This window comes from Mustela erminea, chromosome 19 (assembly GCF_009829155.1).
Source record: "Mustela erminea isolate mMusErm1 chromosome 19, mMusErm1.Pri, whole genome shotgun sequence".
NCBI lineage: Eukaryota > Metazoa > Chordata > Mammalia > Carnivora > Mustelidae > Mustela > Mustela erminea.
Genome location: NC_045632.1, coordinates 28,765,990 through 28,789,703, shown reverse-complemented (window position 1 = coordinate 28,789,703; position 23,714 = coordinate 28,765,990). Strand labels below are relative to the sequence as shown.

The window sequence follows — 23,714 nt, the reverse complement described above, 5'->3', positions numbered from 1 at the left end:
GAGCTCAGAAATGCCCAGTTACTTCAAGAGGCTACTGGGAACCGTGATGCCAGGAGGCAACCCACTGGCACATGGCCCAGAGCAGGAAAATTCTGTGAGGTTTTCTAGAACGGCCATAATGAGGGCAGAGGCTGCACTTCCAGGTTCAGCTTCTCCCCCCAAAGGGGGCATCCGCCTGGCACCGGCAACAACATAAGAGGCTGTACTCAATCCCGGTTTCCCGTAACCCGAAATCCTTCCCCAAAGAAATCGAGGAAAAGGAACCATAAAAATTTAATTTTAATGATACAGAAATAATATATAGTACATTTCTTTCCACAGCAGCACTTCATTCATCTCTAAAAAATTTAACAAAATTAAGGCTAAATCAGAGCAATCTGATAGTAAAGGGATATTTTATGGGGTGTTATTTTTTAAAGAATATCTTCATAAATACAGCATGTTCCTTAGACAAAAAAAAAAAAAAAAAAATGCTGAACAAGACACCAGATATGCAAAATGCAGTACAAAATGTGCTCCTTTACACCAAATTTATGAATAACCACAACTTCCCTGGGAAGTTTCAAATGGGATAAAAAAAAAAAAAGTGAATGTTTGTGACAGAACATTGGACTCTCTGGAGTTAAAATTCGACAGTACTATAGGCCATTTCACAAAACAAAACCAAGAACGGTGGAGTCTCCAACATTCTCTCTCCAGAAAAAAGCACAAAACAGGAGCGGACAGTGTTTAGGACTGCAAGAGAGAGGGGAGGCGTGCGGTCCCTGGGAGGAGCACCCCCGTCACTGGCCTCTGCCCTCCCCAACCCACCCCCCCCGCCGGCGTCTGTGAGCAAATGAGAGGCTCTGACAGGTGAGCAAATGAACATGGTCCAGCCTGAGGGTCAGGAAATCAAGCCGGGCTCCCGAGTGACCGCCCGCAACGCTGGTGTTGACCAGCATCGGGGAGAAGAAATGGCTCCTTCCCCTGCATTTCCTTCCCCGGCCTTCGGCCACGTTTGCTGGCCGCTGCTCAGCAGTGCTCCCTGACTCAAGAGAGACCCTGCCGCTGGCCCAGGATGTACAGTAAGATGAAGCATCCTTTCTTCTCTTTTCTCTCCAGTGAGACTTTTGGAAGGAGCACAGACAAGTGCAAGGGAAATCCCCTGCAGGGAGCCTCGCCCTAGACAAGCCTGGTCTCTGACAAGTGACAAGGACCCCAGGAGGCACACAGAGACCAGGCCTTGCCTTCTCATGGGGCCCCATGCACCCCATCGGCTTGGAGCGGGCTACCTTCCGTCGGCCTGCAGCTTCCACCCTCCCTTCCGCCCTCCCGTGGGCACGCTGGTTTCCATTTGAATACGCTCTCCTCCTCCACGCCCCCAGCATGCCTTGGGGGACTCAAGTATTATTTTCATTGACGGGAAACCGTGGGTGTGCTGTTAGCATCACTAACTCCCAGGGAAGGAGATCTTATTTTTAATTTGAAACATTATACTCCACCTACTTTAACGCGGACATTTTGCTTCATGATAAGAGGACTTTTACCCCAGAGAAAAAATCTTCTCATATAACGTTCAAATTTTCATCAAGTCACAGATAGTACGAAATAATGTTTTAATTTTGCACGGGAGTTTTGTTTTTCCATTTCTTTGGTACCCACAGAGAGCCTCAGTTTCCCCTAAAGAAATAAAATGGAAGACAAACATCCACGTAAATAATATCAAATATCCCCTTAAGATGTGTGTGTGTTCCAAAGACTGCTAACACTTCTAGGAAACAGTAGGTTGAGGTATATATATATATATACTCAAATGTATCTCTTATATAAATTCATACGTAAACACAGATAAACAATGTGATAAACATCTAATTACCCACATTTATGTAAAATAATGAATACAACATTACACAACCACACAGCCACATAAAAGCTATTTTTGAGATCTTTTAGCTCAGTAGTTTTCAAATCTGGCTGGTCATCGGGCTCACCTGGTGGAGCCTTTACTCACAACCCCCCTAGACACCACTCCTGAAGAGTCCGATCCAGCGGGTATGGCCTGGGACCCAGAAGTTTGTATTTTTTTCCATAAAATGTGATAGTCCAACCTCCTTGTTATACAGAGGACACGAAGATCCAAAGTAGGGAAGCAGTCGTCTAAGGCTAACAGAGCAAGAGCCAGAGAAAGGGGTGGCCCCAGATCACTTCTTTTTCTGTTACTGAGTCCCAGACCTGGCGTCCTTACACTGAAGCAACCAGGAGTAGGAACCTTGTAGTCAGAAGTAGGTGCTAAGCTGTTCGAAGGCAGGGATGCTGTCTCCTATCCCTTCTGGCACAGTTCTCAGTAATAAATGTCCACTAAGTACTCACTGGCGGGCAGCTGCTTAGCTAAGGCCTAATGCTGCATTCTCGGCTCACCTCTCTGTCTCCGACTGGCCGAGCAGGTGCAGCTTAATCTAGCTGGCTAGGGGGAGTAAAGCCTGAACTTAAGAAGACACCAAGTTCAAACAACAGGACTCAGCATGATGAGACAAGTTGCATAAATTAATTACTATGCCTTTCTCTTGTTACTGAATTATGGGTTAGGTGAAAAAATAAATGAATCCAAGGGACAGAAAGAAGCCATTCACCTATGATGCTTTGGCAAATACGAATTACAAAAATCCTAAACTATTCTAAGGAGGTCATCCTTAGCAATTCTAACAACTATATGTCACTGACTTCTGTTACTGTTTCTCTTGGCTTTCCATGTGTTTTCTCAGTCTTACAAAACATTCTTTCAGGGATGGAGTCAAACTGTAACTCCTTTATAAAGCTGCTTCTGAGGGACAAACACACTTAGCCTCTACCTCACGACAGGGTTCCTCTCCCTCCCCCCTCCCTCCATCTCCCTCTCTTCCCCCTTAAGCCTGCACGCGCGCGCGCGCGCACACACACACACACACACACACTTATAAGTGTGAATTTAGTTGGGAGGTGGGCGAACAGGACTTGTTACATTTTCTATTTGTAGCTATGAAGCATAAACCATGTTATAAATAATTTTACTCTATTGCCATCTAGATTTTAGATAGGATTTGGAAAAAGGGATAACCAAAACATTTTAGAAGCCAACAGGAAAATATTAAAGGAAATTTAAGTCTAAAAATTAAATAAATCACCAGGTACATGAGCCACCAGTGCCATACAGGTGCCAGTCCTGAGGGTGCCCACTTGCCACATGGGCTCTGCTGAGACAGGGACGAGGAGGGGACCACCCAGAAGGACCATCCAGGGCCAGGGGAAGAGCCTCACCCCTGCACAGAGAACACCACGCCTGGCCCCAGCTTCCCCTTACTGAGTGCTCCCTCCCCCAGGTAACAGTGAAAGGACAGAAGATTCCACTTGAAGGAGATCTTAGAAATCATTAATGGATGCGGCCCCTCCCCCAGGAAAGAGCCACCACATCCTGGGGGAAACCCCGTGCACGCATCCAGATGAGTCTTCTTCAAGCCTTCTGCCACAAGAGGCTGGGCAGGACAGACCTTCTTGAACGTGTGTTTTGTTTCAAAGAAAAGGAACTTTCTCTCTTTTAACTGTTAAATCCATTCTTACCTAGACAGAGATTCCTGGTCATTCCTCCAGATAATTTTTTTTAAATCACATTGATAAGCTCATTCATCCATTTATTCACTCAACACCACCTTACTGAGGGGTGATCCGTCTTACAGAAGGTCAGAGCCGGAAGAGACCTCAGATATCGTGCTCCCCAGGCCCCTCCCTTGTTTCCCAAGGAGGACAGGAGAGGCGCCGGCCACATTGGCCTGGGTTCCGCACCCCCGACTCCTGACCCAGTACCCACCTCCCAGCCCCACTCCAGCATTCAGCAAAACCTCCTGCAAAATTTATGTGCTTTTTCATTTCAAAAATGAAAAAATTACAAGATGAAAGAAAGGGTTTTTGTACCTTACTACAATTTATAAAGCTAATAAATATTAGCAAAATGGAATGACAGGACCAAAGGTAAACGTGACTTAAAAGAAACTAACTGCAGGGTTTGTAAAGACTCTTTCTACTTTCATTTGACACTAAATGATTTAGGAAGTCATATGCTATATACACATGACAACTCTTCTGTCTTTCTGCGTGGTTAGGAAGTCTTTCCAGAAGGACAACAATACCACAAAAGGACACTCAGAGAAAACACAGACCACAGCACGTTCCATGGCACGGACGTTTACAATCTGCAGTTCTAGTCTACAACATCCACTTGTGCTCTAGACACATGCCGTGGACATGAGCTAAGAACACATCCATGTTCTACGTATTTCACCAGGAGGACAACAAAGCTGCGGCAAACATTTCAGTAACGTATCGGACCCGTAACTGCCATGACCTCCCGCAAAAATCAAGCCGGATTCAGTGAGCAGACTGGCCGACCTCGCTTACGTTCTGGACAGTCCTCCTCACAACAGGAGAGGTTTAGAAAGCCAATACATCTCTTCAGGGAGATTTTCATGAGTTTTCCAGATTCAAATTTATTTTCTGATGAGCAATATATTTGTGTAGAAATCTATTTATCACCCCGACCCTTTCATTAAATTCATTGTGCCCTGTTCCATAAAATAGTTAGAGAGCCTTAACAACAAGAACCAAACAACAACAACAACAACAACAACCAAACTTCTCTGCTGACAGTTACTGGTGTGAATGAAGAGCTTCAATTGCTGTATATTCAAATCCCCCAGGAAAATTACATCAAAAATAGACGTTTTATGACAAAAATCACTGAGATGCCTCAAAACCAGAACAAATAGAAAACACCACCATTAAAGGGATGGAAGTACTCTTCTGGCCACTATTTGGCAGAGACACAGGAGCTCAGCGGGGTATGTGCATGCGGGACTCAGCACTATATAAGAGAGAATTAACAAATCAAACTCGGCACAATTATCTTAACTGGTATGAAAGCAGACTCTTAATAAAGCCAACATATTTCTTCCTCAAGGCAACCAATAGCTAAAAGGGAAAATGATTTCATATTCTTGGTCCATAAAGAAGACACATTTATTTACATCCTCAATGGACTAAAAGAGGTTTTAAACTGTCACAATTAAAATTTTATGCTTCCAAAAATATTGTAGGATCGATGCACTTAACTTAAAGCTTCAGGTGTTAATAACTTCATTTAGACTTCTTAAAAAACCAACACAAACATACTTTCTAGAGTGCAAAATGCTTCTTATTAAATACTTCGGTAACACAAAAGCAATGGGTTTTTTTAAACACAGGACTCCTTTTCGGCAGGATCACCACCACAAAGACATCCATTGCCGGCAATGGACGCGGAACAAAACCGCCAGCTCGGGGCAAATGAGAGCGGACCACCGCGCCTCCGGCCGCTGCCCCTGCCCAGCTGCCCCATTACTTGTACAGACTCATCGTCGGGCTCTGGTACATGCACATGTACGCATCACAGAGAAGTCTTCGTGCGCAGCCTTGGATCCTTCTGGAGTCCAGGGAGTGCAGGTCCTCGGGAGACATTTTCAGGTACTCCCCCACTTCTGGGCATGGGGTGACTTGAGGAATGTTGAAGCCGTTCTGGCCGCCTGAGGAAAAGAGGAAGAACCCTATTTAGGGCAGGCGAGTTCTAAGCCCCTTGGCCGCCCTGACCTACCAAAGTGATTTTACAACTCTAAATTTAGCGGAGGCTGCCTTCCAAGATCTGAAGGACCGTATTTTACTTCTGATTCCTAGAAGTTCAAGGGTCCTTTTAAGTCTTAGTGTTCTCACTTCTTGGTTTCTGAAAGGATCCTGGGGCCAATGGAATAAAATTAGTAAAAGGAAGCATATCCTGAGTGAAGTCCAAAACCTACTTTATCGGCTTCTCTGCATTTAGTGAGGGAATAGCATTCCATATAGGTAATCACACAACAACCAACTCCTCACGGCCCGTGTCCCTTCCCAGGCAGAAGGACCCGGACACTCCACCATGAGATCATCAGGTTTAGGGCACATGTAGCAAAATGAATATGTCACGTCCCTAAATTTTAAATACGTATTTGTGCCAGGCTCGCAAGGCTTTGTTTCTCGCACATCATCAGACTGAAGGAGGATGCTGGGGTGGTTCTAGGGGCTCCCAGAAAGGCTCTCCCAGCCCGGCCTCTCAAAGACTTCTCCAAATGTCTCACCCCTGGATGCTTTCCAGCTACGTGAGAGCCCCTGTTCCTGCACACGCGCTCATTAGGTGCTTGTTAAATTATGCCGAAGCATCCTCGAACACGGCCGAGAAGATGCAGCACACTCCCCATTTTGGGAAGAAACATTACATGCATAATAGGCTTATTTTTCCAAAGAAGAAATTAATTTCTCTTCTTTGCTTCATCGTTTAGAAGACAACACAGCGGCTATGGTGGGTATGGACAAGGAGAGGAGCCCAAGAGTAAAAGGAGACGAAGCTGAAAGGAAAACCTCTCAGCACTAAAATAAGTAGTTTAGGATTCTTACTTTAATAAAAACCACATGTGTGCGAAAATATCACAATGTGATTATTCCTCAATTCAGTGACAGGGCCACATATGCATTTCAAGATAGAAAGACTCCCGCACCAGCATACTCCTGAGAGGCTTTCCACAGACACTATTCTATTACTCAGAACAGACTATGCTCTATGAGCTCTATCCCACTACAAACTAAAACGGTGCCACACGTAGAAGAGAACTTCTTACAGTACCATCCTGGGGGCACCTGGGTGGCTCAGTCGGTTCAGCATCTGCCTGCAGCTCAGGTCATGGTCGCAGGTCCTTGGATTGAGCCCTGGGTCAGGTGCCCTGCCCCGCGGGCAGTCTGCCTCCCCCTTTCCCCTGCCGCTCCCCTCGCTGGTGCTCTCTCTTTCTCTCTCTTCTTTTATCTCCCAAATAAGTAAGTAAAATCTTAAAAAGGAAATAAATAAAAATAAAATAAAATACCATCCCGATCAGCCATGCTGTCAAAGAAGAGCCAGGCCGAGTCGTCCTTCCCGTACTTCACAAAGGCGACATAGTGGCTCGTCTCTATGCAGAGAACAGCAAACAATTCCATCTTCTGGCAGGGGATGCAGCCGTGCCTCCAGTCCCAGTCAGGTAAATCTTTGGGAAGTGACACCGGGTTATATTTGTGGTTTAGTCTCTTGGGGTGAAGGTGGACCTGAGATGGACCATGAAGAGAATGTCACTGGTGAGCGAGACTCAGTGTCTCCAGCAGATGGGCTCCACCTCCTCTAACTGAACTCAACCCTATAAACGGCAACCGAGTACTTCTCAGCAGCCCCCCGGGGAATCAGAAGACACATGAGCCACACCTCTTGATTATGAATTCAAGTTAATCATGGTTTTGAAAACTCTCCAAAACCTGAAATGTTTCCAACTACCAGTAACTTCCTGTTTAAGGAGAGAACTTCCATTCAGGGACGTCAAACTTACTTGAGTGTTGCAGGTTTTACAGAACTGCTTGATGTTTCCGGCGGAGATGTCAGGGTCGTCGTAACACTCTCTGCACTCATACATGGCGAGCCCCCCGCATATCCGGCACTGCCTGGGGGCTGAAATGGCAGGGGTGGGAGAGAGGTTACGGGGCCTCTAAACATGCATTCTTCCATTAAAAAAATTAAAAGGAAAAGGTAAGCTTCATTGAGGACTTAGACTCAACAAGTCCACCGCTGTCTGTCCCCATAAATGTTATGCTGTATTTCCATGGACTCAGGATATCTTTAAAAGACATTTTCTATGATCAAGTGACAGTTGGTTTTTTGTTTTGTTTTGTTTTGTGTTTTAAGATTTATTTGAGAGAGAGTGTGTGCAACTGAGAGAGAGCAGGGACAGAGGCAGGGAGAAGGAGAAGCAGGCTTCCCACTGAGCAGGGAGCCTGATTCGGGGCGTAGGGCTCAGTCCCAGGACCCTGGGATCATGACCTGCACTGAAGGCAGACACTTAACCAAATGAGCCACCCAGGTGTTCAATTGTTTAAAAACAGTGACAAGTGACAGTTTTTTAAAAACACTGTATTCTAGAATGTCTTCACACAATTATAAACTGTGTGAAAACATCTGATAAAAATTCAAAGAATCAAAAAAACATAAAGAAGAAAACTGTAAGCATCTACAATTTCAGTTAGCAAGAGATAACCACTGTCACAACATTGTGAATTTTCTCCAGTAATTTTTTATCTGCAGATTTATGTAACCCTGTGTGTGTGTGTGTGTGTGTGTGTGTGTGCATGTGCGTTGGGGGGGGGTCCTCTTATAGAAAGCACCGACCTCCCTTTTCACTTAATATTATGTCATAACTACCTCCATGCTGTCTGGTCTTCACAAACATGAAGTTTAACAGCAGTGCTTTCATTGCATAGATACACCATAATTCATTTAACTACTCTTCTCTCAAATAACTTGTTCCTAATTTCTTCATCATGTGACAATAATTACATTTGCATATAGAATATTGACTTGCATCTCTGATTACTTTTCTTGGAACACCCAGAACTGGAAGTACTAGCTTAGTGTTTCTAGGCTCTTCAGATACTGAATTGCCTCTTAGAAGAACCACATCCTGTTAGACTCTGACTCATAATTAATGAGACTGGCCTATTTGCGAAAAATAAACAAAACAAACTGAAAAATCTTATACTTACTGTCCTCAAGTAAATCTGTTATATTTAACTCCAGAGAAGGGAAAATTTTTTTAAACAGTTTAAAATCTTTTCCAAATCGAGGCATCTGAATAATCAGACATGATGGTGCCTAAAAACAAGATAAACGTATTTTTAGAATCGAAGTGCTGAAAAAAAATTTCCCTATGAAACCAAAGCAGTCCTGGTCATCATGCCAAGCAGTGGTTCTGCCGTAACATGGATGGCCTGTACATGGGATCCAAACATGAATGCAATGGCCAGAGCACCACTGAGCCACAAGTTCTCAAGTGGTCCAGGATCCGTTACATGGACACCCAGAGGTCGGGCAGGTCAGCAACCCTGGGGCTCTAACAATATGATGACGTTCTAGAGTAATACTCCACTGTGGGTTTATATTTAAAATAAACATTTTAGAAAAATTGTTTTGGCAAGTATAATAAAGAAACTGTGGTCACCCAAGGACACAATTCCTTCTATTTCAACAAATAACTGTAGCCGTTAAAAGCTTTACCAGAACATTCTTTCAGAAATAAATTCAATAAAAATAAACCACAAGCATGTACCACTAAGATCATGAAGACACAGAAAACAATAAAAGAAAAATAATTTCTATCACTTGTTCACTAACAAACCAATATAAGTGAATTTATTTGTCTCTTGTTGAAGGAAAAGTAAACATTCTTTTTTGAGGTTTGGCTAATATGCTTAGGTGAAACGTTAAACTGGGTAAAATGACATTAAAAAAAAAAACACAATTCTTCTTTTCCCTCAAAAACTACTTAAAAGTTTTCAAGTTACAAATTAACTTTATATTTTCTTTGGCACCAAAAATCCAGAAAGTCCAATCTTAATTCTAAGGCATTTTCTACAAGAACACAACTGAAACACTGAACTTTTTTTTTTTAATTTTAACTGTTTTGTTAACAGTTACTGTGTTCTCAGTAGGGTAAAATTAACAGTTATTAAATCTAGTAGTAGTTTCAAGATTACTAAGCACTGTCCCACAAAATATAATATCACTAACCTCTGCAAATTTCAGGTTACTGTTGATAAAAGACCATTCTAATAACTGCTGAATTGTAGGAACTCCAACTTTCTCATTTTTTTCCATAAAAATCTGATAGAAGTAACAATCTTGTACTTTTTGACCTGCTGATCTAAAAACATGCAGAAAGAAACATATGATTTCTCTACAAAATGCTTCAGTCAGAACATGAAGCTGTCCCAGCAGTATTTGAGGACAGAAAATCCTATGACATTGATGGTGTCCCCAGGTCATTGCAAACAACAGATGAAAGACAATAATGCAGATTAATTAATTACATGTAAATTGCATAAAACCATAAAAATGAGTTCTTATCTTAGTTTTCATATCCAAAAGTCCCCTTAGTGGTCAGCAGAAAAATAAAGGAATAACATTTGCAGTGAGAAGCACTGTCCGAACAATAACCAGAAGCTAAAATTGTTTGGTTCAACTTAACTGTCCAAATTTAAAAAGTATTTTTAATCAACAACCCATTAAACTATTGATGAACTGTTCAAAATCTAAAAAGCATTTAGTGCTTGAAACAGGAAAATAAATTCTTATGTCTCTGAATGGGACAGACCCAGTGTTTCACTTCTAAAATGAAGGCCCTGAGTTCTATTAAAGAATGGTCATTGCTTCCCAGCAACTTAAAGCAGAGCTAGGTATAGAAACCCAGTTTCATATCAACCACTGACTATTCTTTCCATGAAAGCATGCTGTCTCTTTAGACCGTCATTCATTTATTCAACAAATACCAAGTAAGCTCCTACTACACGCCCGTCACAGTGTTAGCAATTTACTCACATTGACCTTTTAAATATTTTACAACAGGGGCACCTGGGGTGGCTCGGTGAGTTGGGAGTTCAACTCTTGATTTTGACTCCAGGTCATAGTCTCAGGGTTGAGGGATCAAGCCCCACGTCAGGATCAGCACTCAGTGTGGAGTCTGCTTGAGCTCCCTCTCCCTGGCCCTTCCCCTGCTCGCACATGTGCTCTCTCTCCTCTTTAAATAAATAAAATCTTAAATTAACTAACTAATTACTTTACTACAGATTGTCATTAATCTTTAAAAAACTAACTCTAACAAAAGGACTGATAATCTTTACTATTTACCTTTTCAGCAGAGTTTCTGGGTATACAATCAACCTATTTACAGCTAGATTTCAAGATTTTTATAGAAATTTATTAACATAGTGTTCATAATGGAACAGCTGTTCAGAGACCAACCTTCAGAAGCCCTCAGCTTTCCAAAGCAACTTATCTCCTGAAATAAACAAAACTTACTTGTTAACAAAGCCAGGAGATTCACAAAAACCCACAACAAATAAAAACAAATGATAATCAAAAAACCTGAAGATTATGCTAGATCAATATTTTACTTGGTTGTTGATGACTATAAAAGACCAGCATTTTTCTGTGAAAGCCAGAAGCATTTAAAAAAAAAAAAAATGCAATAGGTAAAAGGGAAAAAAAAAATAGTACGGGAAACTAAGAAAGCATAAAGTGGTAGAGGTCAGAAGCTGCAACAATTTGAAATAATAATGGTGGGGGGAAGAGGAATCGTGGCTGACGGGAACCCAGTTAGGCAGACATCAAGAGAGGGAGCCAGAAATGAGGAGAAGACCAACAGCTTTGCGATACTGAGGCAGTCAGATTAGGAGCCTGGTTGGGATGTGGGGGAGAAAAAAAAACAAGCACCCAAATCTCATTACCACCATTTTTAGAAGGCTAAAACGCTGGAGTAATTAGCAAGCCATACACAAGAATTACAACAAAGCTGTAATGGTACAAAACTGTACCAAAGCTGGATGGTACAAATCTGTACAATTTGGATTGCTGTTTTCCACTAGGAAAATCTAAAAGCAAAAGGGTACAAATGCTGCATTGACCCTAAAAGAAAACATATTATCTATGGAGGAGATAAAAACATTCATGGAACTGTATGATAATTGGTCTGTCTACTTTCCTAACACAGACCTTCACGGGTAGCCGCTAAAATTCTTTACCGATTCTGCACCATCTAGCACTGTGGGATAAAACATGCAGGCCATGTTCTACAATGAGAGGCATTCAGTAACACTGCCTGCACCTTTGCTTCTTGTTGCCGATTTTATTTCCTTCTTTTTCTTGGAATTTTTCTTTCTTTGCCTCCGTGCACTATCCTCTTACCAGTGGCTATGACTTCAGTTTCACCTTCTCTTTAACACCCCACAGGAGCCATCATTACCAGTACTACTGTTATTGGTTTTTGAATATGGAGGCTTAATTAACCTACATTTCTGACCTTAATTCTTCGTTGTTTCTAGAGACTATTCCTTTGTTCTAAATGCAGCTTTGTCTTTCTAAAGTACTGTCTGTAGTAAGTGTCTGAGTTAGGTGATTTAGTCCTGGTTCTTCCTGCTCAGGAATCCTGTGCACCTTTCTTCTTAGAACTTAAGTCTGCCAAAAATTCTGGAAATATTTCAGCTATCATCTATCAAAATATTGCTTCTTCCCCATTCTCTCTAATGTCTCCTAGAACTGCATTTAGAATCTGTCTTCCACATCTCTTACCCTCTCTTGTTTTCCATCTTCTTTCCCTTGGGGCTACATTCCAAGTACCTGCCTCAGATCTACCTTCCAAACGAGCAATTCTCTCTTCAGCTGTACATACTGCATCCAGTGACACACCCCCTCCCAGCCAGAAAGCATATATACAGACATCACACTTTTAAACTCTATTGCTGGGAATTCTATTTTCGTTTATTTGATTTCGTTTGTTATCAAATCCGCATTTATCCTCCCAGGTGGCTACATCCTTCGTCTTGTCAGTCCTATAAGACTTCTGCGCAGTCTCTCAGACTGTTCCACTATTTCGGAGTTCACCGTACTCCTCTCCCTAGTTGTTACATCAGCAGACTCTCCCTCAGAAAGAAAGCTCGTGCAGGTAAAGAATGACACTTGGGAAAGAAAAGCTAATGTCCAAAGTATCTTTTTATATCTTCTTATAATCTTTAAAGGAGTGCCTCCCCTTACAAAGAGGCCACTGAAGGGGAGGGGAGCGGTGACCCCTCCAAGGGGTGGCGGAACTTCCCATAACCCTCTCCAAACCCGTCAAGACCTTCAAGCACTGAGACGCACTCCTACATGTATCCAGCCCTCCTCACCCCGTGAGATTCACAGCTGTTTTCATCCTTGTTATTACTGAGAGTCTATGACATTCTCAAAGGGTGTTGGGCTACAGGGGGGAAAATAAAGACAATTGTTTTCATCATCTGAAATTTAACTCTTCCAGAGGAAAACAAAAATGACTTTTTTCTCCCAAACAGCCTGTGACATTTCCCACATCATATATTAAACACAGCTTTCTTTCCTCATTTGTGTCTAAAAGCTGACTTATACTGAGATTCTATTTTTGAGCTCCCTATTCAGGTCTATTGGTCTACTTTTATATAGTATCACACTGTTTAATGTCTATTGCTTTGCCTTATAGCTTATAATAGAATTCTTTTTTTAAAAAAAACTTTCAAACTTCAGTGTTTTCACCCATTTCATCCTGTAAAGAACCCTAAAATCACTTCACTGAGTTCAAAAAAAAAAAAAGTTAAGATTCTGTTTAGGTACAAATGACTCTGTAAAAAATTAACGCCTCAAGGTAATTTACTATTCCTACCTGGAACACAATATTTCTCACTAATTAATCAAATCACCTTTGAGCTCTGGGCAAGTCTTTTAAAAAACCCATCTCAATAAAATTGATTTCTTGGCATTTTAAACTTCCATGAAGTATGAAAGCATCTCTTTTTCATATTTGCTAGAAGGCATACAGAAATGCTATTGATTTCTCCATGATTATTGTCTACACAGTCAAATTACAAATTCTTATGTTAATTCCAGTAGTTTCTGAACAATTCTCTAGGATTTTCTAAATGTACATATAGCTATTACCATCTTTGGATAGAGAATAGATACGTATTCTTGATGTTTATGCATTATGTCTTCCTTCATTAATTAAAACTTCCAAACAATACCAAACTGTAACTGTGGCACTATCCTCCTTTCCCCCCCCCCTCCTATCCACTGGCATCAAACAATATCACTTACAACACAAAGACGTGTAAGAGTATTTGTCTGTGACCAGCTCTTAGGACGTAAAGAGTAAATCAGCAAGATTTTCAACAGAGGAACCCAAGCTGAAGTATAAAACGGTCCAGCATTTAGACTGCGAACGTTAAACCATCTGGAAAATTCATCCATTTAGACTATCTCGCTAACAACTTCAGTACATTAGATTAGAGACTTTCATTCAAAATGGAGGAGGAAAAAAGGGCTAAGTCACAAAACTGGGAACCAGAGAGCTAATATGAGGCTAAGCTAATTCTCTGAGGGACAGATCATCAAAAACAGCATTCTCATGGTATTTGACTGGGCTAGAATAAGATTCTCTCTCTCTCCCTCTTTTTTTTTTTTTTTTTTTAAGATTAATCTATCCACTTTAGAGAGAGAGAGAGTAAGCTGAGCAGGGGAGGTGTGGGGGTGCAGATGGCGATAATCTCAGGCAGACTCCCCACTTCCCCACTGAGTGCAGAGCCAGACACCCGGGCTCCATCCCAGAACCCTGAGATCATCCCCTGAGCTGAAATCAAGAATTGGACGTTCAACAGACTGAGCCACACATGCACTCCTAGAATAAGATTCTCTTAGAATCTTAATTTCCCTTAGAATCTTTCATTAATTAAATTACAAAAATATTTAGGTACAGTTTTGTAAGAAAATGATTTGTAATAATATTGATTACCAGGGTTAAAATTAAAAGCACAAATTTACACTGGATTTACTCTTCCAGTTAAGTATGATACTATGGGGAGGACAATAATTAAATTAATTAATTACATAATTAAATAGTTAAATTAATTTGCATTGTAGGAACCTAGCATATTAAGATTCCTAAACAAATACAATATTACATAATCACTAAAGAAATCATTTCTATGGAATGATGGCAGAGAAAATGAAGATCGCCTATTTTCCAATGCTTCTATAACAATTTAAAAGTTACCTTATTTTTAGCAATGGCTCTACCCTTAAAATATGATGAAACAGGATATTCAAGAATTCTTCAGGATCTAGGAGAAAATAAAAAAATAAGTCACAGACAAAATGTTTAAATCATTCCATTTTTATTTATAATACTTATATTCTGATTCTAAATTCACTTTCATAATTGATACTTTTTCAATTAAAAGCATATCTCAAGTTTCCCTCCCTAATGAAAACTATAAAGGATATTTAATAGTTATGACAAAATAGGACAGTCCAATTTTGTTATTAAAAACTTTACTGTGTATGAAAAGGTATAATAATTTGTGTATAATAAAATAATTCTAATTTCTTCTGGCGGTTAAGTAGAATAAAACTGGAAATATAATCTTGTTTCTTCCTGTTATTTGAATGAGTACCAAGTCTCTACACATCATAGCTGGTTACAATAGGCAGCTAACACGTTCACAGTCAGGAGCTGAATCCCTGAGAAAATCCATTAGTGAAGAATAGATTAAAACATGGTCTCTGATCATAAACCTAATTTTAGTTTGCTGTGTTAATGCCCTTTATAACAAGGAAAGCTAACTGGAAAAATGGGGATGAACCCTACGCAACCCAAGTGAATACCACTGCTGGAAGGAAAGACAAAAACTATTTATGAATTCAATGTACTACAACTAGACAGCTTCTCAAAGGGGGTCATTTTCCCATACATCGCTCACTTTTAGAAGAGATAAAGCATTTACAAAAAGGGGGCAAAACTGTCCATTACACAGAAACTAATACTACACTGCATGTTAACTAACTGGAATTTAAGTAAAAACTTTAAAAAAGAACTTTAAAAAATTGTACATCACACAGAAAGGAATTTTTAGTTTAAAATAAAATCCCCAAAACCACATAGATACACATTTCCGCCAATAATTTAGTATATGCTTTCAAGTTACTTTTATTGCATATCCTATAAATTAAGAGCCACCTTTTTCTTCGGAGGTAAATCCTGATGCAGCCTCAACTTTTTCAAGTATTTTCCTCAGTTTCATAATCTTTGTTGCACACACATATCCGTATCTAAGTTAGTAAAAAACAATTAATTAATACTGGCATATATATTAAATTAGTATAACCCATTTATTAACCACACAGTTCTTATATAATTTCAATATGTCCTAGATAAACTCTTAGGCTAGACAATTATTCTCAAAATCACAGTTAAAGGCTGCTTCTTGAGGTTTGTAAATTAAAAATCTAGCACCAGAATAACCCCAGGCATTACCATGCCTGACTAGCAGCTATCATACACTAATGTAAGAAAAAGCATTTTTAGGGGCGCCTGGGTGGCTCAGTGGGTAAAGCCGCTGCCTTCGGCTCAGGTCATGATCTCAGGGTCCTGGGATCGAGTCCCGCATCGGGCTCTCTGCTCGGCAGGGAGCCTGCTTCCTCCTCTCTCTCTCTCTGCCTGCCTCTCTGCCTACTTGTGATCTCTCTCTGTCAAATAAATAAATAAATAAATCTTTTTAAAAAAAAAAAAAAGCATTTTTAAATTACGATGACTGATCTTCTGGTTCTATTTGCTTAAAGAAATTAAAGCATTTACTTAAAAAAAAAACAAACTTTGAGAGACAGTCCTTTTGATACCAGACACTGAAAAAGCTGCCAAAGGGAATGGTAAAGGGCCTTGATAAGAAACCAAAAATTGAAAATGTGCAGTCAAGGAGGTCACCATGTGCATGACAGTCTCCCATCTTTATCTGAATACAGGACACGTTCGGTACACTCCACGGGGATCCGACAAAATTCTAATGCTAAAAATGCCTTTGGAAGAAAGCTGAGAGGCCAGAACAAGTTTAACAAGAGCAAGTCAAAGCTAGCTGATCGAATATCCATTTTGTATATTGACAATTCATTCACTCGCTAACTCTCTATAACCAACGTACCCTGAGCATCCACCACTTCACACAGTAATCTAACCTGTGAGCCACTGGGAATACAAAAATGAATAAGGTGAGAAAACAGGGTCTCTGCCTTTGAGGAGCTTGAAAAGAGAAAGCAGAGTCTTCAGTACCAAGTGAAACCAGTCAGCTATGCTAGAGAGAGGAACGCTGCAGACACAGGGAATCTTGATCACAACAAGGCACCTGCCAAGGTCTTTGCTATGGAGAGGGTAACAGAGTCTGGTTAAGCATGATTCTTAACTGGCTGGACGACAGCATCCAAATAATGTCTGGACTTAAGATGTTTGGGAAGGAAAGAAGGAAATGGTGTAGAGTTTTGGATTTGATCTGTCTTGGGAGACGAAATGGACAGTAAACTTCAAAATTTGCCTCATAAAATAACTGTTGCCGAACTCAAGACTCATAATCATCTTAAAGGGTGAAAACAAGAGCCATTTTCATCATTGCAGAATGTAAAGAGAAGATATAAGGAGGGAGATTTATTCACTAATAATTTACTTTCTTAGCCATGTTATACAACACGCCACTCTGGATGCCCTTTATTATTCAATCTTCTGCGTTTTTGTCTCAAACTCTTAGATCAAACTATTTTTAAATTTTAATTGTTAAATAAGAAAAGGGTCCCAAGATTTAAATTAATATGAACTTTAACTTAATTTGTTCCCTACATTCCCAAGTGAACAGATATCCTTTACAGTCTAGGGCCCTAACACTTCATAGTTTAAATTTTATAATGTGACATTATCACACGTCACTACTACCATTTACGAGGTGTCTTTACTAGATGTCTCGTCACTTGGGCTTGTACCATCACAAATTGTTTCCTGTGACTAAAGAAAGACATATTTATAATTCATAAACTAAGAAATAACCAAACACAATTTCACAGGATGTGCAGGGAGGCCTAAATATATTCCTGTTAGTAAAATACATTGCATCTTTTGCTAATACAAGAATACTAAATACCAGCTACTCTGCAAATTAAAATTTTTCTTTGCTCCTTTTTTTTTTTTCCAGATAAAATTAAGAAGCCAGACTAGGCCAGCTGGACCAGAGAGCACAATCACTGTTAAGGTAACTGCTAGAATCAGCTATAACAGAAGATAAGAGTACCACGTACTTTGTATCAGCTTTTCTAAACCTACTACAATTACTAAAATGACTATTCTCTACCAAAATGGTTTTACCACTTTATGGCACACACTATGTGCTACCCTTAACCAGATTTAAGAAATTAAATAAGTAAAGGCAGTAAATGTTAAAAAGTAAAGGCAGCAAAGGGTCAATCATTATACTTCATCAAGAGAACAAATCTGCACCCATTCCTTAAAAATGCAAGCAGGTATAAATTAATTACTACACCAAAAAACAGCAAATGGGACACCATCTAAAGGCAAAATAACTATAGATCTTCTACTTACATTCTCAGAGGATTAACAATTTCTGTCCTCAGTAGCTCCTGAGTTTCACTATAATATTCTACATCATTCTTTTCTTTAGGTCTAAGTAACACAGTGTCCAGAACAGAACTAAAAGCAAACAAGCTGTAAAATAAAAGGAATATTTTTCCTCATGCCATACACGTATTACAGATACTAAACAGAATACTAAAAAGATACTAAATAGATACTAAAACCATATTTTCTGGGAAACAGAGACTAAAAAGAATGTGAAGAGAAAACACACAAAGTCTGGAGAGCAAGGAATGCACAAATTAGTACTTTCCATTAATACAGGTACCAGAGACACCATTAAGGTTCCCATCATTTAATTATCAGGGTCTAGAGATCCTTCTAAGTTAATAATACCAATACTAAGAAAACAAACTATAGATTGACAGTGTTAAAGGGCAAAAACATGCCTCAAGCATATTAAGAGAACTTTTTTGTAAAAGGTTTTGAAAAGGGTCCTACGCATCTGAGTCCAAGATAACAGAGGAGGAAGTCTGAAACTACTTCCCAAGGCATACACACACGCAATATATAACTCACTCCAGATATTATACTCCTCTCCCCACACAGCCCTCTGCAGAGATAGAAGTTTCTTTTAAATGCCAAAATCACTTGTGCCAAAAATCACTTAAGTGACTAACAGCAGTGACTTGCTGAGATCAAAGAAAAAGGAAATTTGGCTAATACAAGTTTTTCCTCAGGAAATCTAAAAAGTCTTGTATCAATTCTGTTGGGCTTGTTTTTGTCCACACACCTCAGAGATGTAAAGTACTCTGCCAAAAAGAATGGCCGACCACATTAATTCTTCTCCCCACTTTTAAAATGTTAACACTCCATTGACTTTCTAACTCTTACAACGCAGCTGTATGGAGCTGCTCAGTTACACTCAACTTAACTGGCCACATACTTGGTTCGATCTCAGTGTAAAACTTTCTGCCACATTAAGTCGTTCAACTTTAGAATAAACTACATATATGAGGGCAACTGTGCTTCTACTGAAAATAGTTCTTAAAAATAAATTCTCTTAATCCTCTTCAGTCACATGATTTCCCAGACACCGCCGGGATATCTGTCCCCTGCCCCCCGACCTCCTCACTCAGGGCATTACTTTCATAGTAGTTTTTTGGATACGAGCACAAGAGCATGTTCCATAGTTTCTAAAGGGTATTAAGAAGTGTCAATCTCCCTTTCTTTCCTGTTCCCCAGCCACCTGGTTTCCTTATTCAAAGGCACGTAGCAGTTTCTTTCTTTCACACACAAGCAACAAGCACGCGGCTTGCACACGCATCTCTGCACCCATGGAATGATACCCCTATTGCATTCATTTGAAACTTACCAGAATAAGGTTGAGTCTAAGTAACAAGAATTATAATGACCCTGGATACCCTTCTTCTTTCCAATCATTATCTCTAAACCTTCTTTTTCCATTTTGGGTGGGGTATTTTCTTCCACTACTTCACTCAAGTAGCCTCCAAATGCTGCAAACATAAAAATGAAAATGGAAAGTACCCTTTTAACTCTTCCAATAGGTACTCCCATATAGCTCTTCATTGTAAAATACATTTTTGTATTCAGAGGCAAAATTTGTTTCATGACTTAAAACTAAGTAAAAGGTAGGTTTGGGTTCATTGTTCTTCAGCTTGGCTTGCAAAAATGCTATTGTCCACTTCAACCTCACTTCCTCCAGCATTTAAAAAACACTTTAAAATATTAAAGTGGAAGGAAGGCTGCTTCCACAAGGAAGAAAGGCTGCTAAGATGTGTTCTGGCTCAGCCTTTCTCAGAGGTTTCACAACTATTATCCAAAACTGGAGAGGGACAGCATCACCTGTATAAAAAGTATCTGCCAAGTAAAATATTTTGTTCCCCAAATATTTTATAATTTGTCTGAGATATTACATCCTCAAGTCAAAAAAGATAACAAAAAAATTTCACAGTACTGGGGCACCTGGGTGGTTCAGTGGGTTAATGCCTCTGCCTTTGGCTCAGGTCATGGTCTCAGGGTCCTGGGATCGAGCCCCACATCGGGCTCTCTGCTCAGCAGGGAGCCTGCTTCCCCCCCTCTCTCTCTGCCTACCTCTCTGCCTACTTGTGATTGCTTTCTGTCAAATAAATAAATAAAATCTTTAAAAAATATATTTAAAAAATTTCACAGTACTACTTCAACTGTAATGAAAAATGTTTTTCATAAACATGACTTTATGATAGTCGCTTAACTGTCAAGATGCTTCACAACTGGGGCACATGAGTGGCTCAGTGGGTTAAAGCCTCTGCCTTCAGCTCGGGTCATGATCCCAGGGTCCTGGGATCAAGCCCCATATCAGGCTTTCTGCTCAGCAGGGAGCCTGCTTCCCCCTCTCTCTCTGCCTCTCTGCCTACTTGTGATCTCTCTCTCTCTCTGACAAAAACAAGAAAAAACAAAAACAAAACAAACAAACAAAAAAAGATGCTTCACTACTATTATCCAAAACTGGAGAGGGACAGCATCACCTGTCCCTCTGTCACCTGTTAAGAATGATGAGGGGATCTGTCCTCTATCAATCAATCTAAAACTACTTCATATAATAATGCTGACTCCTTGGTAAGCGATACTTATTGGTCTACTTAATACTTCAAGAGAGGTCACATTTCAATTTCTACCTCTGTGTATTTAAAAATTAAATGCTGGCAACCAGGGTGCCTGGGTGGCTCAGTCAGTTGAGCATCTGCCTTCGGCTCAGATCATGATCCCAGGCTCCTGGGATTAAGTCCGGCATTAGGGTCCCTGCTCAGCTGGAAGCCTGCTTCTCCCTCTCCCTCTGCCTGCCGCTGCCCCTGCTTGTGCTCTCTCCCTCTCTCTGTCAAATAAATACATAAATAATAAAATATTTTAAAAACATTTTTTAAAATGCTGGCAACAAACAGGAAGAAGAAAATAAGTCCCACTATTTTTCACCTTCCAAATCTCATTTTATTCCTGATACTTTCTTTTCAAAATTCCCCTCTTGGGACAACTGTAACCTTCTTACACACCAAGTAGCAATTTTTACTGATTTACATGCCTGATGAACACGGGCAAGAAATATATTTAAACGCTGTCACTACTCCCTACGGCCAAATGGCCTGAGATCAGAAGCAGGGTCACCCCAGACTGGTAGGTAAAGGAAAGGCACTGGAATACCTAGAGAGTTACAGCGCTCGATCTGATTGGAGACTGGCTGCAGAGACGCAAACCTAGAGTCGGGCCTGCAGCTCTTTAATTTAACAAACAGCGCTTTCTTCAGGGCACAGGTGAAGTACCGAGTGCCCCTGAAGGTTCCATCCGTACAGCCCGCACATTCATCTTCCTGAAAAAGAAATGTTTCAGTAGGTGTTATTCTGCACCTTACAACAGAGCACACAAGGAAGAAAGGCTGCTAAGATGTGTTTCTGGCTCAGCCTTTCTCAGAATTCCCCCATCACGCTTGTCCTTAGAACTCCATCAGGAAAAAGGGATCGACTAACCAGTGCTTCGGCCCACAGCTCATCATTTCAGAAACTAATTCCTTAATCCAGTGTGAAGTCCTCAATGTATTTCCTTCCAAATTGTGTGCTTAAACCTCCCCTCGTTAACTGACTAACCATTTCCACAAGTACTGAAACTAACGAGCAGAGGTGATTTATTTTAACAACTTTCCCCTCCCCAAAAGTAGCATTCACTAACATGCAAACAAATTTTTTAAGAAATATATTTTATAAATCAAAGTTAAATGTACTCAAATTATCCCTTCCAGATCATGAAAGGCCAAACGCTTTCCTAATCTCCAAAGGGAAGATCTTTCCCTCTATAAAGATCTCAAAAAAATCTCTAAAAATGGCAATTAATCTTAAAACCAATGATATATAAGAACTGACTGGGGGAGGGAGACTGAGGAAGAAAAGGAAAGCCGATAGCAGACTTGCTTTACTTACTGTATTCTGTTTAATGTAATGAGCCTAAACACATTAGTCTAAAAATCTGTTTTCATTACTTGAACGTAGATCAACTAACATCAGTAACAAGTGGGTCGGGTGCTTCATGGGTGGCAAAGAAGTCGGGCGACACGGTAATAAAATTTTTCTCTCGTGACGCCTTTTTGGACAAAACATTTTGACAAAAAAGCATAATAGGGAGAAAACTACACAAAACGCCAGACAGAGAAGAACTGCAATTTTTAAGTCAAATGAAATTACCAGTTCCAGTCCAGCTAGCACTTCGTTGAGTCCTGGCGGCTGACCAATCCAACGGATTACCCCATAGAAAGGAGGATTCTCTTTAACTTCAGCCAGAGAGCCCACTTCCAGACCATGGGAGTTCCCAGAAGTCATGGCCAAGGGTGGACTCTCCTGGACAGGTGCATTGTTTAACTCTCCCATCACGGACTGAACTGACAGTGAGAGTGGACTGTGGCCAATACTTCCATTGGTATTGGGCATCTTTGTCAGACTGAATGGTAAAGAGTGAAATCTGTTCTCAGTGGATAATGAGTTCATAGAAGGAGGCTGCAGTGGTGGTGAAGCATGTCCAAAGTCTGGAGATACCTCTGTAAGCGATTTTGCAGGGTCCTCAGCAACTATAAAAAATTATTGTTATTTAGAGAAATGCATTCAAGAATATTAAATATGCCCACATCTCTGAAAATTAATACACATGTCCAGTCTAACCGCCCATTTTGACTCTAAAAGGATTCTTGTTAGCATCACACACTTTATCTCTCCAAACAGTGCTCTAGATTTTCCTCCCACCTCCAGATTTTTCTCCCTCAGTAAATGGCACCCAATTGCTCAAACCAAAAAAATCCATTATTGACTGGCATTAAATAGGTTTTACTCTTCATCCATAATATAATTAAGTTAGAAAACAGTACCAAAAAATAACAAAAAAATGAGAAAGACACTTCTAAATAATTAAAGGACCAAAAAAAGAAATGATTATGTAAATTTTTAAAATAAAGAAAGAAGCAACAAATGCTTGTGGAACACAGCTAAATTAGTACTTACAAAGGAAATTTATAGACTTCATAGTTTATTTTAGAAAAAAAAAGGATATTAATGAACTCAGAATTTAGGAAGTTAGAGGAACAGATTAACCTCCAAAAAAACAGTCAAGAGGAAAGAATAAACACAAAACAGAAATTAATGAAAGAGAAGACAAACATACAGTAAAGAGAATCAAAACCAGATAAATTTACAAAAGCAGGAAATAATTTAAGAGAAAACAAACATACAAAAAGAGAACCAAAGCTAAAAGCTATTTCCTTAAGATAACTAATACAGATACCAAGCAGCCACTACAGATCAGAGGTGGACCTCAGGGAATGAACTTATCAATAAGCCATACTGAGATCATCGGTCATCAGAACTTTAAAAAAAAAATTAAATTGAACTTGTACTACCTGATCTACACAAAAATACTTGTGGGTAGTTTAAAGACAAATGCGAAAGGCAAGACTCTAAGCTTCTGGAAGACCATTTAGAAAAACGTTCTTTATGATTTAGGGCAGAGAAAAATTTCTTGAACATAAATATACAAGCCATAAAGGAAGAGACTGACAAATATGACATTCAAATTGAGCTTATTCATTAAAAGGCAACATAACAAGAGTGAGAATATGAGCTGAACAAGGAGAAAACACTT

General features: G+C 40.0%; 1 protein-coding gene across 9 annotated transcripts in view; it reads right to left on the bottom strand.

Annotated features, from left to right (window-relative positions):
• Window positions 1–260: 260 nt before the first annotated feature.
• Window positions 261–23,714, bottom strand: part of CYLD (CYLD lysine 63 deubiquitinase) — a 68,681-nt gene continuing 45,227 nt past the window's right edge. For all 9 annotated transcript variants that reach the window (XM_032323512.1, XM_032323517.1, XM_032323513.1 and 6 more), the window contains 11 exons: window positions 22,271–22,650; window positions 21,240–21,405; window positions 19,417–19,558; window positions 18,051–18,173; window positions 15,654–15,745; window positions 14,691–14,757; window positions 9,650–9,782; window positions 8,626–8,734; window positions 7,419–7,537; window positions 6,927–7,143; window positions 261–5,567 (listed from right to left, as the gene is read on the bottom strand). In XM_032323512.1, coding sequence (XP_032179403.1) covers window positions 5,383–5,567; window positions 6,927–7,143; window positions 7,419–7,537; window positions 8,626–8,734; window positions 9,650–9,782; window positions 14,691–14,757; window positions 15,654–15,745; window positions 18,051–18,173; window positions 19,417–19,558; window positions 21,240–21,405; window positions 22,271–22,650 — 1,733 coding nt within the window. In that variant the 3' untranslated portion in view covers window positions 261–5,382. The remainder of the gene's footprint in view (window positions 5,568–6,926; window positions 7,144–7,418; window positions 7,538–8,625; window positions 8,735–9,649; window positions 9,783–14,690; window positions 14,758–15,653; window positions 15,746–18,050; window positions 18,174–19,416; window positions 19,559–21,239; window positions 21,406–22,270; window positions 22,651–23,714) is intronic.